This window comes from Hippopotamus amphibius, chromosome 12, assembly GCF_030028045.1.
Source record: "Hippopotamus amphibius kiboko isolate mHipAmp2 chromosome 12, mHipAmp2.hap2, whole genome shotgun sequence".
NCBI classification, from domain to species: Eukaryota; Metazoa; Chordata; class Mammalia; order Artiodactyla; family Hippopotamidae; genus Hippopotamus; species Hippopotamus amphibius.
The window spans coordinates 84,909,127-84,925,993 of record NC_080197.1 but is presented as its reverse complement, the minus strand read 5'-3'; the positions used below and the strand labels follow the sequence as shown (position 1 = coordinate 84,925,993).

Genomic DNA, 16,867 nt, shown 5'->3' with positions numbered 1-16,867 from the left:
CCGGGAGCGCAGGCCTAGCCAAGAGGGGTGGCGCAGTGAGCACGGTGCGTCCTGCTCCAGACAGTCCAGGGCTCCCCGCCCCAGAGTCTGCCTGCTGTCCCCCCTCCTGGGTCCCTGGTGCCCCCGCACGATCGTCACCGCGGCTGGGGCCCCAGCTCTGCCCATGGCCGGCTCTGCCCCTGGAGATTGCTATTACCCAGAGATCCCTGCTGGGGGCCCGAGCGCGGGCTGTGACTCTCTCTCGGCTGGGTGTGGCCACAGGAGGGAGGAGCCTCTGGCTCCAGGCTGGTGCGGGGCTCTCTGTCGCTTTGTTTAGGGGGTTGACCCGGAATCCCTCCCCCCTCACCTGGCCCGTGCGCCCCTCCCCAGCCTCTCCCTGCCCTCTCGTCTGCCTGGTTCCCCGTGATTTCTCTTTCCCTCCCTTCGCTCGTCCCACCTCCTGTCTCCATCCCACCTCACCCCTCCTCTCCATCTTCCATTCACCCTTCCCTCTCTCCCTTTTGCTCTGCTGTTCCCGCCTCCTGCCCTCTTCCCAGAGGTCTTCCTGGGCCCCCGTAGCCCAGGTCTGACTCTCCCATCTCCCTCAGCCCTTGGCATGTTCTTGGTGTGAGCTGGAAGCGCAGGGACTCTCTGGGCAGCTCCCGCGAGCTTCCTCTGAAGGCCGTGTCACATGTCATGTCAGCTTCCTTCGGAAGGAGAGTAGAAGGTTCCCGGATCAGACACCCCCTACTACGCTCCTCCATCCCTCCCCTTTCCCTCAGCAAATCTCTACTACACACTCCCTGGCCTTTTGCCCAGGAGCTCGTGGTACAGCACTAAAGGCCTGTCTCAGCTCTTAGAACCACATGAGGGTGGTCCCCTCGAAGGCTTTGCTGGCTGTGTGTTTCTCTGACGCGCACGACCATTCCCCAGCCCAGCCTTCCAGTCCCTGCGGCTGCCGCCTGCCTCTGTCCCATCCAGCAACCTCCTTCCTGACTGCTCCTTGCTCGGCCAAGGACACCGACAGGCCTTATCTTCAAATACCTCCAAAATTTTGCCAAACTGTTCTTACCCAGCCTAGAACACCCTCTCTCCCCATCCCTTCTGATCCAAATCCTTCCACTCTTTTAAAATCCTGTTTAAACCCCCGGATTTAGCCCCATCTCCTCTCCTGCGCCCTGGACACCTCTGTTCATTGACACCTATGAGGAGGCTGCCATGTTCCCTAGGGCCAGGGGCCAGGGCAAGGGTCTCATGGCCCCCAGTCGACCCCTCCCTCTGTATCTTCCCTCAGGGCCCAGGACCAGCCTCTGGGCATCCCTTCCCAGGCGCAAGAGGACAGACTAGTTGTTGCAACAGCAACCAAATGGAAGGGTTGGTGCATCTTCAGGGAGCCTCTGCGCCTGCATCCACCTGGAATGGCGCCAGGTAGGAGCCCAGGCTCCCGGAGCTGGCTCCCAAGGCCTGAATTCCACCACCCAGCACTGCTTCACCTCTTAAAGCCTCAGCTTCCCAACTCTAGATGGGGTCGTAACTCTCAGGTGTAGTTGTGATGATTACATATGTTAATTCATGTGAAGCCTTGGTAAGTGCCTGGTATATTTTAATGTTCAATACATGTTAATCGATGACCAAAAGTAGAGTGTAAAGCAGAGTTTAGGAACTGGCCTGGCCTGCCCTCTCCTCCTCTCTCTCCTTCCTCTCCTCGAGGAGAGGATGTCTGAGTCAGCACTTTCCCATACTGTGTCATCTGCCGTTGAGGCACCGGGAGAGGGTGACCTTCCCAGAGGTCCCAGTCTCAGGGAATCTCTCTGCTCAGACCATCTCTGATAATGAAAAATTCTCCATTAGAAACAATAACAGTCCCTGTCTAATCAGTGCTTGCTAAGCACAGGCTTGTTAGGAAGCACTTTTCAAACATTAAGTGTATTGATGTGGCTCCTTTATCAGACACTCACTGAGCACCTAGCGAGTGCGCGGAGGGAGGGGATACAAAGTATCCTACCCTCAGAGAACTTAGTTTCTGGATCTCTCCAAACCCAGGCATCCCTGGGAAAAGCATCTCATCAAGCCATGAACAAGTCATTAACACCTTAGCATAAATTAGTTAAATAGATACCCGCCATTAGGAATGAAACACCCAGTGTTGTTGATGAGGATGATGACACAGAGGAGGATGGAGGGGCACTCAGGGCCACCCACAGGAAGGGTGGGCCCAGGTGGGGTTCCTGGGGTGCTTACTGGTGTTTTTGCTGGAGGGGAAAAGGGAGGGACCACAGTTCACCAAGGTTACAAAGGCCCTGCCCCAGCCTCAACTGAGATCTGGGGAGACAGGGGCAGGAAGAGACAGAGTCTCCGGGGTTTGGTAGACCTCTCGGGCTGGGGAGAAAGATAAGGTGTGATCTGCTCTGTCCTACTTCCCAGCTTCACCTTCCCCTCATGCCCTTCGCAGTATCGGGATCACCCAGTTTTCTAGGTGGGAATTAAATTCTGAGCAATGCTTGGCCAGGTATGGATGTCTCTGAGCTGCAGTTTTACTCACTCATGAATTGGTGGGGGGATGTGTGTCAGATCAGAGAATCAAATCCCCAAGTTACCAGGAACATCTAGCTTGAACACTCAAGGAAAATATAACTCGCTTGTTAAATAAATTACATTTGTATGGCTCTTGGTTTCACAACCAAAAATGTTTGTTTAATTTGCACAAATAATTTGCAGCTTTCTTTGTATTTTTGTGTCTACATCTGTGAGAATGATCACTTTGGCATCTTTGTGTGATTCCGTGGCCTCAGACAGGACCCACTGGCTTCCTACTCTCAGCGTTCAGGGGTTCTATGAGCCTCCAGAGAAGGCTTCAGGAGGAGAAGGGTAAGAAAATCTAGTACAATCCAAGAAGGTATTTGCTGGTGAGAGGAAAAGGAAATGCACAGAGGAGAGGCAAGACCTGGGGACAGTGAATCCACAAGGACTGCCTGGAGGAGGAGAGGGTTCAGATTCCAGTCTTTTAAGGGACAAAGGCTTGGGTAGACTGTCAGTGAGGAGTGGTGAAAGCAGCTCAGGCTGGCAGGAGGAAGGGCATTTGTGAGGAAAAGACCCCCCAGGCTGGAGTGATTGAGTCAAGGGTGGAGGGAACGCTAGATCCCAAGCTGTGCTGTGACAGGGCGAGCGATAGGGGGCCATTGAGGGCTCTTGAGCCAGACAGAGCCTGAGCAATACGTGTGTGAGGAAGCAGAATCTAGCTGCTGTGTGAGTAGGAGCAGGGGTGGGGAGGAGGCTGGAGGTGCTGAGAAAGGGGCAGGTGGTTCTCTGAGCAAATAATTGTCTCCAATTAGGGAGAATGAGCTGGGCTATTTGGATGACATCAGCTCCGGTCCTGCCAGCCCTCCTCAGCAGATGGACGCAGGAAGTGAGCATGTTGTCTGTGAATCCCCCACAAGTCCCCCTCGTCATCCCCCTACATCCTCCTATAGTTTCAGGCAGGCAGGGCGCTCAGCCCCAGGCCAGCTGGATGCGGCACAGTTCTTGGGGGACTTCACCACAATCAGAGCCACACATTTGGGGGCAGGACAGCTGTTCAGAAGGTTTGCAGCTGGCAAGGCTGAAGGTGAGCTCACCCCAGAGGAGCTAGGATATAAAGCCCGAGGAGGACAGTCCTGCCAGACACTCAGCTCTGCTCCCATCCTGTATGGCTGCCAGAGGGGTGCCTTCCAGGGCAGTCCCTCCTTGCTTCCTCCTTGCTCAGCTCCGTGGCCGGAACCGTCTCCTTTGAGCTTTGCAGGCCGTCTCCTTCCTCCAGCCCCACCCCAAACCCCTGGCGAAGTACGTGGACTCAGGACTCTGAGGACCCAGGTCTTGGTCCTGCCATGTGACCATGGGCAGGTCTCCCAAATTCCTAAGCCTCTGTTTCCACATCTCTAAAAAGGGGGGTACTAAGACCTGCTCCACCTACTCCCTGAGGTGGATGGGAGGCATCTTGTAAATAATAAGGACGATGGTAAGGATAATAGCTAACACACAGTGCGAGCTCTGCCGGGCACCGCTCGAAGCACTATGCATATATTAACTCATCTAATGTTCACAGTGGCCCTGGGAGGCAGGTACTGTTATTATCCCCATCTTACAGATGAAGATACTGAGGCACAAGGAAGGTAAGTCACTTCCTGGAGGTTGCACAGCTAGTGAGTAGCTGAGGCAGGATTGGATCCAGGCTTCAGCCCAGGCAGCCTGGCTGCCATCTGTGCTTATAGCCTCTACACTGTCCTGGCTTTCTCATGTGCAAATGTCCAGTGCAGGTGCCTACATGATGTGAAAACTGAGCTCACCAGCACTGACTCCTCCCGCACTCTTCTTCTTGTCCCAGACTCTCCAGGCAGTGGATCTGACGCCCCACTCCCCTTCTCAGCCTGCTTTGCTCTTTTGAAGATAATTAATGTAATTTCAGGACTTGGGTGGGGGTGCTTATGAGATGATTGCATGTTTGTCACACGCGTTATGCTTTCCCCTGATGACATGCCCTGGGCTGTTCTTCCAGCCTCCTGCCCACCAGGGCAGGCTCATCCTATCCTTCAAGACAAACCAAGACACTCCTCCTCTAAGAAACCTCCCCCGAGCCCTCCCTAGGTCAGCTGCACCTTTCTGCACACAACCCTATCGCCCAGGTGCTGTGTGCATCCTTCCAGCCTAACGGGTCCCTCCAAGGCCAGGCAATGCTCTCTGCTCCGTGGTCCCAGGCTCTGGGCTCATGGTGTGAATTGTGAGCACTGCTCACCAGCTGACACACGTGCTCTCATACGTGCCAGAGGCCTTTTGGGGGTCCACATCCGTATGCAGGGGGTCGTGAACACAAACTTAGGCAGAATGATGTCCAGCCAGTAGGGACTGGCACGGCTGTCTCAGTTATCTGTGGCTGACACCTATTGTGATGGGTTAGTGCCTGATTATACCGGTTGTTAAGTATTTTGAGTATCTTCCATAGACTTGAGTCTGTGAGCCAATGGGCACATGTCTATGCCTGTGTGCCCAGGTTTCTGCTGACAGCCCACCTGACAACAGGCCTCATCATAGATTAGCTCTCACTTTCAGACCTCCAAGTGTCCATTCCTCTGTGAGTGGCACACAAGTGAGAGCCAATTGTCCTGTTTTTATTACATCCTATTTTAATAATGGGGGATGTGGTGACTCCCCGTGGGAAACCAGCTGAGGGAAATCAAATTCATTCATTCCTTCAACATCCCTGAGATCATGAAAGCAGGAGAGGTTCTGATTAGTTGGTTCTGAAAGAACATCGTTCTCACAGGCAGGAGGATGGACCAGGTGATTTCTCAAGGTCAGAGCATCCGTTTTCATGAGCCTTTCGCCACCAATGAACCTGGATGAATCAGTTAAAGCCTCACACTACACCAAGCTTGGGGGATGTTTGCAAAGATCAGAAAATGGGAAGGTCAGAGGCTGAAGGAAAGGCCCAGGGAGAAGGGGCAGGAAAGAGTGGAGGAGGTTCCGGGAGACAGGGCACAGACATTGTGACTACCATCCTTTTTTGCCTCAGTGACTTATTCTCCAATTACTGAGCAAGCATTCAGGGCCAAGCATTTACCACATACCAGTAAGAGATGAAGACAGATGTCCCCCAACCCTCCAGGCTTGCCCTCTGCCAATCGAATGGAGGGTAAGTTATCTCCATTCTCCTATTGGGCCCCACTGCTCTCCCTATTTGTATTCCAGGCTGCTCTTTGTACATGGTGGAAAAGGCTGGGATCCAACTCCAGAGACATGGTTTCTCTGGCCTCTTCTATGCTACCCCCCACAATTTTATTTTTTATTTGAGTGAGATTCACATAACATAACCATTTTAAAATGAAAAATTCAGTGGCATTTATTACATTCACAATTTGTGCAACCACGACCTCTGTCTAGTTCCAAGCATTTCATCACCCCAAAAAGAAACCCGGAACCCAGTAGCAGGTACTCCCCGTCCCTCCTATCCCAATCCCTGCAGTCACCAAACCTCCATGACTTTCCTACACCAAGCTTGGGGGACGTTCCATATGAATGGAATCATACAATATGTAACCTTAGGGGTCTGGCTTCTTTTTACTTAGCAGGATGTTTTCAAGTCTCATCCACAGTATAGCATATACTTCCTTCCTTTTTATGACTGAATAATATTCCATCGTAAAGTATATATCACAATTTTTTCATCCATTCAGACATTGACTGTCATTTGGGCTGTGTCTTAGTCCTTTCAGGCTACTACAACAAATACTATTCTTGCAGCTTACAAGCAAACAGCAATTTCTTTCTCACAGTTATGGAGGCTGGGAAGTCCAAGGTCAAGGCACCAGCATGGTTACATTCTGGAGGGGACCATTTTCCTGATTCATAACCAATCCCTTCTCGCTCTGTCCTCACATGGCGGAAAGAGCCAGGGAGCCCTGTGGGGTCTCTTTTATTAAAACACTAGTCCCATTCATGAGGGTCCACCATCACAACATGAGCGCCTCCCTTAAAGGCCCCACCTCCTAACACCATCCTCTTTGGGAGTTAGGATTTTAACATATGAATTTGGGGGAGACACACATTCAGACCATAGCAGGTTGTTTCCACCTCTGGCTACTGTGAACACTGCTGCTATCACCATGACATACGTATATTTGTTCAAGCACCTGTTTGCAATTCTTTTGGATGTAGACCCAGAAATGGAATTGCTCAATCATATGACATTTCTATGTTGAACTTTTTGAGGAACTGGCCAAATGTTTTCCATAGTGGCTGAACCCTTTTACAGCCCCTCCAGCAATGTACAAATGTTCCAATTTCTCCACACCTCGCCAACACTTTTTATTTTCCATTATTTTTTATTACAGCCATCCTAGCGGGTATGAAGTGGTACTCCTTTGTGGTTTGGATTTGCATTTCCCTGGTGACTAATACTACTGAGCATCTCTTTCATGTGCTTGTTGGCCATTTGTATATCTTCTTTGAAGAAAGGTTCACTAAATTCCTTTGCTCGTTTTTAAATTCGGTTGTCTTCTTTTATTGAGTTGTAAGAGTTCTTCGTATGTTTTGGGTACTAGATCCTAATCAGATACATGATTTGCAAATATTTTCTCTCATTCTGTAAGTTGTCCTCTCAATTTCTTGGTGATGTCCTTTGATGTATAGAAATTTTTAATTTTGATGAAGTCCAGTTTCTCTATGTTCTCTTTGGTTGCCTGTGTTTTTGGTGCCATATCTAAGAATCTACTGCCAAACATTTTGTTTTAAGAGTTTTATGGTTTTAGTTCTCATATTTAGGTTGTTAATCCATTTTGAGTTAATTTTGTACATGGTGTGAAATAGAGGTCCAACTTCACTCTTTTGCATGTAGGAATTGAATTGTTGAAGAGATTGTTTTTTCCTTCATTGAATGGTCTTGGTACTCTTACCAAAATGGCCATAGATGTATGGATTTTAGCCCTACCCCCACCCCCAAAATCTTTTAAACACATTTGTGCTGGACAGAAAGATCCTAGGGACATCATCCTCTGAGGATGTCTGTTATGTAAAGCTCCTTTGAGTGCCTACAAATTGCTAAGCCCAGCAAGAATAAGGCCCAGCCAAAGCTGAGGGACTTGGAAACCCATCTAGATCCACTATCAACTTCAGAAAATCTGAGACCTCCCACCTGCACCCCCACCAACCAAAACAAGCACACAAAATCTACACCCAAACCTATTTTGATGGTGTGATTCAAATTGTCTCTCCAGGAATCTACGTGCCCATCTTTCTAGTTATTGATTAAACTCTCCTCCTCCTCCAGGAAGCCTTCCTTGCTTAGCTTCTCCATTCTGATCACTTCTCAGCATTGCTGCACTGGGCTGTCCTTCCCTGAGTTGTACAAGTGTGTGTCTGTTTCTCCCATCAGCCTGAGATCACCTCCAGAGCAGCCTCCAGGCTCCCAAAAGGCTTGGGCACATGTGCGAGGTGCCGTACACCATCACTGGGGGTGGGCGATTTGGAGATATTGACACACTGACAGGCATGCCCCTCTGACATTACTCAAGAGCAGTTTATTGAACATATGACAGAAATTCAGAGTCCTTCAATCAAGGAAAGGAGGGACTGGGTGTCATCATTCTTAGGAATATTTACAAAAAGAGCCAGGACTTCTGGGCTGGGTGGTACCACCAGAGACAGAGCAAACTCCCCTCACTAAACTCAGCTCCTGGCAATAGGAGTAGAGACTCAGAAGCTAAGGCAGGACACAGCCCCAGAGAGAGGCCCAAAGATAAACCAAATACCTGCTGACAGAAAGGCAACTTAAGCCTGCTGCCCTCGTCAAAAGAACGGGGAATTTGACATTCCCTTTGTTAAACAGCAGAGTCTTGCAAAAGCACGTGGACCCTGGAGTCAGCCAGGCCTGGGCTCAACTCCTCACCCTGGCACTCAGTGGGTGAAGGGAGCAAGCTCCACAGCCCCTCAGAGAACCGGGCTTCTCATCTGTCCCAAGTATGCTGATTGCATCTACCTTGCATGATTGGACGAGAATTAGAGGTAATGGAAGTAGTCGGTGCTGAATATACAGGAGCAGCTATCACCTCCTGGTTGCATGTCTCTGTGTTCACTCTCCATGCGGTGGGGGAAGAAAACCTCTGCACAACAGCTGACTGCACGCAAGCACGAAACAAAATTATCCCCCCTCCCCTCCCCCTCTTCCTCCCTCCTCTCCTTTCTCTCTAGGGATGATCTTAGCTCCCCAGAGCCAAGAAGGTAATTATAGCTTGTGTCCCAAGGCCTCCTAGCAGCTGAAGGCAGCAGGGGAGAAAGGAAGTCACAAAGTCCAGATGGGACCTGAAAACGGGGAGATGTTGAGGCCAGTCAGAACTTGACAGTGAGACAGGCCACCGTGCGCGTGGGTGGCCAAATGCACCACAGGTGGTCCTAGGACTCCGGGGAGGGGTGGGGTGTGGCAGACATCTTCAGGTGAGGCAGCGGCGACGGCAGCGGCAAGAACATCTCTTCGCCCAGGAGCTGAGGTGAGTGGGGCCATAGGGCTTTACCGGGCGGCTTTCCTGGCTGGGCCACTGACTGGGGCGCTCTTGCCTTGGGAGTCCTTGGGGTTTCCCACTCGTGCCCCTTTGGCCCTGCTCTGCCCGCTTCGGGCACTGCTGGAGCTGCCGGCCACGGTGCTGGCCCCGAGGTCAGCGCTGGCCGAGGAGCCAGGGTGGTAGCCAAAGCCATTTGCACTGCTGCTGCTGATGGCTGAGGAGGAAGGGCCCAAAACAGGAGAAGGAGGGCAGCAGTGTCAGTCTGTGAGCCAGCCCCTCCATCCCACAGCCACCCTCAGCAGTCAAGAAACAGCACAGGATGAGTCAAGACCCAGTTACACAGCAGGCTCTGTTTGAGGCGAGGACCACCCAGGACAGACACGGTCCCAGCCCTCCTGGAGAGTCTAGGACCATTTGGCTCCCAAGTCCATATTCTCAACCCCTTCTCGGTATGACGATGCCCAGGAGAGAGACAGGAAGGAAATGGGGTGGGCACGACCTCAGTCACTGTTTCCCTGGGACTAAAGGCAAATAGGCTTCCTCTGAAGCCAGAGAATCTTCACAAGACAGTACTAAGAGCTCCCAGAGTGGGAGTGGACGTGGCATCATCTTATTCCGGGGTCCCCAGCTTTCCCATCCAGCCAGAATCCCCAACTCGATCCGTCTCTCGGGGATACTCACAGATGCTCACAGAGGAGGGATTCTCACCAGACATCCTGTAAGACAGAAAGTCAGAGAAGGATAAAACCTCAGGGAAGTGTCCAGATTCAGCTGAGCCTTGATGGGTTCCTGCTTCTATATACATATCATTTGAATTCACCCTTACAACAACCTGTGTGAGATGGAGGTTATAATCCCCATTTTACAGATGAGAAAATACAGATGCAGAGGCTGGGACCACACAGCTGGTATAAGGTAAAGTGAGTGATTAAACCTGGGTTTGTCTGATCCCATGGCTCTTTTCACACCACCACCCAGCAACCTGTGCTTCATGGTTCATGTCTGACCTCATCTTGCAGGAAGTTAACCTCAACAGTCAAACCACCCCCTTCCGTGATCATGTCACCAGCACTGCTGTCTTTCATCTTCTACCTCCCAAATGGCCCCTCAGTCCAGCGGGAAGCCACCCAAAGCCCCTCCTCCCTTGACACCTGGCATTCCCCTTCCTCCGCTCACCAGCACTCTTAGCCCTCCAGCAGCTTGCGGTAGGTGGCGATCTCCATGTCCAGGGCCAGCTTCAAGCTCATGAGCTCCTGGTACTCTCGCAGCATCCGGGCCAGCTCCTCTTTGGCCCGGTGCAGGGCAGCCTCCAGCTCGTCCAGCTTGGCCCGGGCATCCTTCAGGGCATCGTCCCCGCGCTGCTCAGCATTGCCAATGGCTGTCTCCAGGTTGGCACACTGAAAAGCGAAGGACAGGGAGATCCCCAGGACACAGAATAATTTTCAGATTTTATAGGTTAGGTCCCAAACCCCCTCATTTTACAGATGAGGCCCAAGGTGACAGTGAGTAATAGGTGCAGAGCCAACACCTGGATCTAAGTCGCCTCTATTTTCTATTGCAGATGGATATTTAAAGGCCTTGTGAAAAGCTGTCAGAGCAGTTGCATTTCAGGACCACAAGAAGAAACCTGGATGTTTGCAAGATGTCTAGCGCGTGAGGTTTGGAGGCCACCAATGGCTGTAGGTTTCAAATCTGCCTTGTCCTGGAGAATCACACTGAGACCCCAGCCAGGATACCTCCAAGGACCAGACAGCATGTCAGGGCACCACTGTGATTGGATTGCTGCCTGCAGGATGTCTCCCAGTGGGGACACTTCCTACCCATTAGCACCCAAGGGTATATGTCTCTGGACCATTCCAACACTCTGCAGGGAGGGTCTATCTAAATGCTTCCCAAGTCTGGCCTGAAAGGGTTAGGGCGCCCTCCCTTAGAGCGGAAGGTTAGGAGCCTGAAATTATGCCCATGACCTCAGACAGAGCCTTCGGGCTCTGACGAACATCTAGGAGCTCTGTAATGGCAAGTACTCACAGGGGGAGGAGTGGTCTTCGTGGAGTCCGGGAATCAGCCACATGTAGAGCTGGAAAGCTGACCCCGTGTTTCCCACATCACCCAGCTTGGAAGGATGTGGAGGTGCAGGAAGGAGAGCAAGCTCTGCTCTTTCAGGTTTGGCAATTTTATCGCTGGCAGAGTTGATCTGGTTCTTGGGGGAGGACACAGGAAAGATTCCCCACCCCCTCAAAATCATCTCCCTACAGACATGGTGTTTAAGGTTTGCTGCTTTCAGGCAAGACAGGATCCCCCAGGTGAAAAGGCAATGGTAACGCAGCACAGGACGGGGGCCCAGAATGGCTTTATCTGCCGTCATCCTCTCTGGTCACCAGGCGCAGGTCGCATCCTGAGGGCAAGAACTTAATGTGGCCACAGAGGGACCCAAGAGGCCCCACACACCCCTCGTGCGTTGAGTCTCCCCTGGGAGGAGGAGCGTGGGACCTGCCCGCAGAGGGGCACATCTGAAGGGGATGTGGGGCAGGTTGTTGCACCCAGAAAAAGTCTGAGAAAGATGGAAAAAAGAAAGAGGAAACCTAAATTCTAATCCTGGCTCTGTTAATAACCAGCTGGGGACCCTGGGCAAGTCCCTTCCCCTCTCCAGCCCAGCTTCCTTATCTAAACTATGAGTCAGATGAAATAAGCGCGAGGGCCCTCCAGTTCTGAGCAAGGTGCCAGCTCCGAGTGCAGGGGTCCTGAGGCAGGGTGGGGAAGAGGGACCGTGGAGGGCCCAGGGGCTTCCAAGCCAGGTGGGGGACACATGCTTTTTACTCAAGGGTGGGCTCCAGTCTCTCCATCACAGAGGGTGAAACTGAGCCTCCGTGTTCTCTGCGGGGTTCCTGCCCACCTGCTTCTTCACGCTTGCAGTCTCACAGCAGAGCCTCTGGATGAGCCGGTTCAGTTCCAACATCTCGTTCCTGGTGTGTTTGAGGTCGTCCCCATGCCGGCCAGCTGCCAGCTGCAGTTCCTGGATCTGGTTTCCCAGAGATAGGAAACTGGTGATGAGACAGGATGTCCTGCTCCTCACCCCACCATCCAAGGTAGGGGAAGTGTCCTGAGCAAACCCTTTCACCGCTGGAGCGAGCCAGGGGAGGTGGCCCTGGAGCAGGAAGTGATGCAGCTGGGACCTGGGCATCCTTCCAGCTGTTTGGTGCTGATTCTGACCAAGAAGTCCATGTGTTTCTCTAAGCAGGAACATATTTGCTAGGCCTACCCTGCTTTCTCATCTCCCTGCCTAGTCTTTCCTGGGGTGGATAAAGGTTAAGATACAGTTTGCATTTCTTAAGCACTTCCAAAATATAAGAAGAGTTCTTACCGTCTCCACTGATTTAACACCTCTTTATAGAGGCATCTTTTAAAGGCCAGATGCTGCTCCAGATACTGCGGATACAGCAGTGAATAGTATAGATGAGGTCCCTGCACCGTGAAACTTACATTCTCCTGCAGACTTTTCTTAGTGACAGGTGAAGAGCCAGAGCCGAGGGGCGCATGCACCCTGAGGGTGGTAGGATTGTTGGCTCAGGACTTGTAGCTCAGATCTTCCCCTCTCCCTTGGTCAGTCCTCTAAAGAAGAGGGGATGACACAGCCAAGGACAGGGACCAAGGAACCTGTGATCCTTGCTGTTGGTGGAATCTATTGGCCATGAAAAGGGGTGCCAGAGCAGGGTAGGTGTGAAGCCCCAGAGCGCGCCCAGATAAAGGGTCTTCTTAGTGACAGCCCAGAAGGGTTTTACTTCAAAGTGTAACTCCCATCCCCAAGAAGGCTCCTAGAATTCCACTTCTTTCTCTAGGGAGTCCTCCCACGCTGATCAGAAGAAAGCTCATGGCATCCTTTTCTTTGCTCTCTGCCCCACTCCAGGTCACCCAGAGCTACTCTCCTCCACATTTGTCACTCTCCTTCTGCCCCATGGCGACACGAGCCAATCCCTGTTTCATAGTAGGAACACCTTGCTTCCTTCCTCCATCATTTCTCTCTGGTGGAATGTCCATCCATACCAGTTTTATGACTTACCTTTGATAACAGTCTCTGCCAATAATTCTGTTTTGAGTAGAACATCATTATAGCATTGGTTACAACCCTTCTGTTATTCAACATGTCTGCTAAGGGATCTCTCCTGTTCATCGGTGGAGGATCCCTTCCCAGGAGAGGAAGGCTGGTGGAGGAGGGAGACCCACTGGTGCTCACCTTGCTCTGGTGCAGCGCCTCGGCCTCCGCCTTGCTCTTCAGGGCGATCTCCTCGTTCTGGGCCCAGACCTCAGGGATGATGCTGTCCAGGTCCAGGTTGCGGTTGTTGTCCGTGGACAGGATCACAGAGGTCTCGCTGGTATGAGCCTGGATCCGGGCCATCTCCTGAGTTGAGAGGTGAGGACAGAGTCAGGGTCCCCCCCACCCTTCCTCCTCTGCCCATCAGTCTTCTGGGCCTGTGGCCCCTGGCCAAGTGGGCCAAAGTGGAAGGAAGAAGCGACTGCTGGAGACTTGTCTGTTGGATCCAAGGAAGAGGCTCACGCGGCAAGATGCATCCCGCATGGGTAGCAGGCCATGGAGGCGTTTCCCACAATTCACAGTATCAAGAATCTGTTCTTTAGTAAAGACCTCGTGGGGTCATTTTTACCTGCCTGCGGTCAAGGTCATTATCACGGCCCCAGTGAGATTGTCTCCTGTGTGTACAGCCTCAGGGGACCAGGATCCTACACTTCCAGCGTCTCCCAGTGCCGGGTTTTGCACTTTTCCATTAAAACACCCTACATTTTGTTTATCCTAAATCCCTCTTACGGGCATTTCATTAGAAGAGCCAAGTGCAGCCCTCAGTTGGAAAGAGGCCGGTGGGGGGTGGGCGGGAGGAGTGTCCTCACCGCGTTGTACAGACACTTGAGGAACTTGATATCTTTGTCCAGAGAGTCCACTTTGGCCTGGAGCTCCACCTTGACCGTGTAGGCTGCATCTGCATCCTGCCGAGAGGCACCCAGAGCCATTGGTCAGTACAACCTTCATCCCATCAGCTGCCCTGTCCCTGCCCTCAAAGCCATTTGATTTCCTATTTCTGCCCACGAAGGGAAGCATGTTGATGAATAAAATGCCTCAATGTTACTTTTCTCTCCTATTCACTGTGTCTTTGGGAATAGGGGAAGAAGAAGGGGCCTGCTTTTCCTCTGGTACACCTGGAGAAAACAAAGCCCAGAGAGGCAGAGTGAGTTTCCTCAAGTCACACAGGAAGCCCGAGCTGTGCCAGAGGTTTCCAATTCCCAGACCAGATTCGGCCCTGTCTGTCTCTGTCTATTTCCTGGATGTGTGTCCTCCCCATCTCGCTAGAGGCCAGAATATAACTCCATCTCCATTCAGGCACCAGCCTCTCCCCAGGAGGCGGGGGCTGGAGACCTGAGCAGGGTTGGTTAGGATGGGGATTACAGAGAAACCACAGTCCATGGGCTCTTCCCTCCCTCACCTTCTTGAGCACCACAAACTCATTCTCAGCTGCTGTGGGCCGATTAATCTCCACCTCATACCTAAGGGCAAGGAGAGAAGACAGCAGAGGTCTCAGTCCCCTCGGCCAACTGATCTACTCTCCCAACTGGCCAGGCAAGCGCTGGGGATGCAGAGTCCCCGAAGGATCTCCTGGAGGTGAGCACTGCAGGGGCTGGAGGTGGCAGTACTGTGTCCCTCAGTATATTCCACTTTCTGGATCCTAGGAAAATATCCAGGTGCCCCAAACCAGTCACAGAACCAATCAGTGGACCAATAAGCAAGGGAACTTCTTGCCATCAACCAGGGAAGAAGTTCCCATTAAACAAGGGAGGTCCTTCCCCCACAGTCGGGGGGTGGGGGGGTGAGCCCCTGACCCTGGTGCTTGTTCCCTCCCCTCCTAAAAAATGGCACAGAGATTGGGTGAGCCCAGGAGCCTCTGGGAACATGACCCATGACCTTGGCTGGTCCCACTCACCTCTTCTTGTAGTCCTCCACCTCGTCCCGAATGCTCCTCGGCTCCAAGTCCAGCCTCACCTGCTCCCCAGACAGCGTCTCCAGCTGCTTGCACAGGTTGCTGATGTAGCCCTCGAGGATGGGCCCCAGATTGTTCTTACAGTTGTTCAGGTCCAGCTGCTGCAGCAGCTGCCACTTGGTCTCCAGCACCTGGTTCTGCTGCTCCAGGCACCACACCTGGAATCACATGGATGCTATTGTGTACCCTGGACAAACACCATTGCCCCCACCCCCAACAGGTTATATAGATTTTCCTAAAGTCATTTGGCTCCAGTCCTGACTTTCCACTCACAGAATTCCACGCAAATGAGACCCTTTACAAATGCTCATTCTGTAGCCTCTTGGATAAAACCAATCACTGAAAACTCACTAAAGAAGGAGATTCCACAGGGTTCTTTTGTTACCTGACCCAGCCCCCAGGAGATGCTCTTCCTCTGTCTCAGCTAAGTGTTTCCTCTGTATCAGGAGTGCTTCCCTCTGAATAGTGCTGATTCTATCAGCCCTTGTCTTCCTTAAAGAGCTGGAGATGCATCCAGCTGTCCTCCAGATTCCCATCACTTGTTCTCGATGTAGGGTTACCCTTTACCCAATTTCCCACCCTTCTCTGTAAAATCCCCAAAGAAAGCAACATATCCATTCATTTATTCCTCCCTGCTGCCTAGCTCACAGGTCTGTTCTCCTCCCTGCTATGATCACGGAGCCCTTCCTGAGGTCCAGCAGCAACCCTTCCACCTACAATGCCCCGTGAACCCCCAGGCAGCAAGGAATCACTCACATCTCACTGGACAGTCTTATTCTCCTGGGAAACCCACCTTGTCAATGAAGGAGGCGAACCTGTTGTTCAGAGCCTTGATCTGCTCCCACTCTTGGGTGCGTACCTTCTGGATCTCGGGGTCCAGCTCCATGTTGAGGGGGGCCAGGAGGCTCTTGTTGACGGTGACCTGGTGGATGCCGCCAGGCAGGCACGCAGCCACGCACATGGGCCCCAGGGCCACACTGCCAAACATGCTGCCAGCAAAACCACTGGCCTGGCCCCCTCCATACACACAGTCAAGCCGAAAGATGTAACCTCCAGTCTGAACACGATCGCCAGCCACGCTGAGGGAAATACACCGATTCCCCCCAAGACTGCAGAGGCTTCGGCTGCCGAAGCCAGCCCCAGCTCCTTTGCCAGCTGCACAGTGAGAAGCCGCACTGCCCACAGCCTTCCTCGGCACCACCACCGAGTGCCCACTGAAGCCACCCTTGTCACCACCAGACTTGATGTTCAGTTGCCGACTCATGATGGCAAAGATGGAGTTGACAGAGCTGGAGAAAAGCAATCACCAACGGAGAGAGAACACCTGATGGGGCACCTGGAGCGCTGTTTCCTTTTATCCTGTCCATGCCTGGACACCGGAAAAGGGCGTCTCTCCTCTATCTCCTTTGCTCTTGCTGAAGGGCCTGGGGCCATGGACAATTTGTGGAACAGACATCTCTAAGCCCTTTGCAGCAACAAAGCACTTCTGATAGTGGGCCGAATATGCTGCTCTTGCAGCCTGGAGTGGTCTAATCCGGCGTCTATCTGTGCTCCTAATTGAGCATCTGGAGAGCTATCCCCTTCAGAGATCTCCTAGCTTTATTTTTCCAGGGCTGCCTCTTTCTTGCTTATCTATCCGTAAGAAGCAGGGGAAATGCCCGGCTTTGTTCAGAGAAGGCTCACTGGAAAACCCCAGGCTTTCTCCCCAGGGAACCCATTTCCCTATTATCTGGTCCTGTTGAGGAGCTGGGGTGTTCGCGCCAGAGAAGAGGAGATGCAGAAAGGACACGTTGGGTGCTTTCAAAGATCTAAGTCCTAGAA

General features: G+C 52.2%; 1 protein-coding gene across 1 annotated transcript; it reads right to left on the bottom strand.

The window, feature by feature from the left end:
- Positions 1-9,013: 9,013 nt before the first annotated feature.
- On the bottom strand, positions 9,014-16,310 carry LOC130832883 (keratin, type II cytoskeletal 74-like). Its single transcript, XM_057701909.1, is given in 9 exon segments — positions 9,014-9,219; positions 9,687-9,721; positions 10,182-10,402; positions 11,899-12,024; positions 13,237-13,401; positions 13,905-14,000; positions 14,495-14,555; positions 14,990-15,204; positions 15,840-16,310. Coding segments are annotated over 9 exon segments (1,596 nt in total).
- Positions 16,311-16,867: the final 557 nt, after the last annotated feature.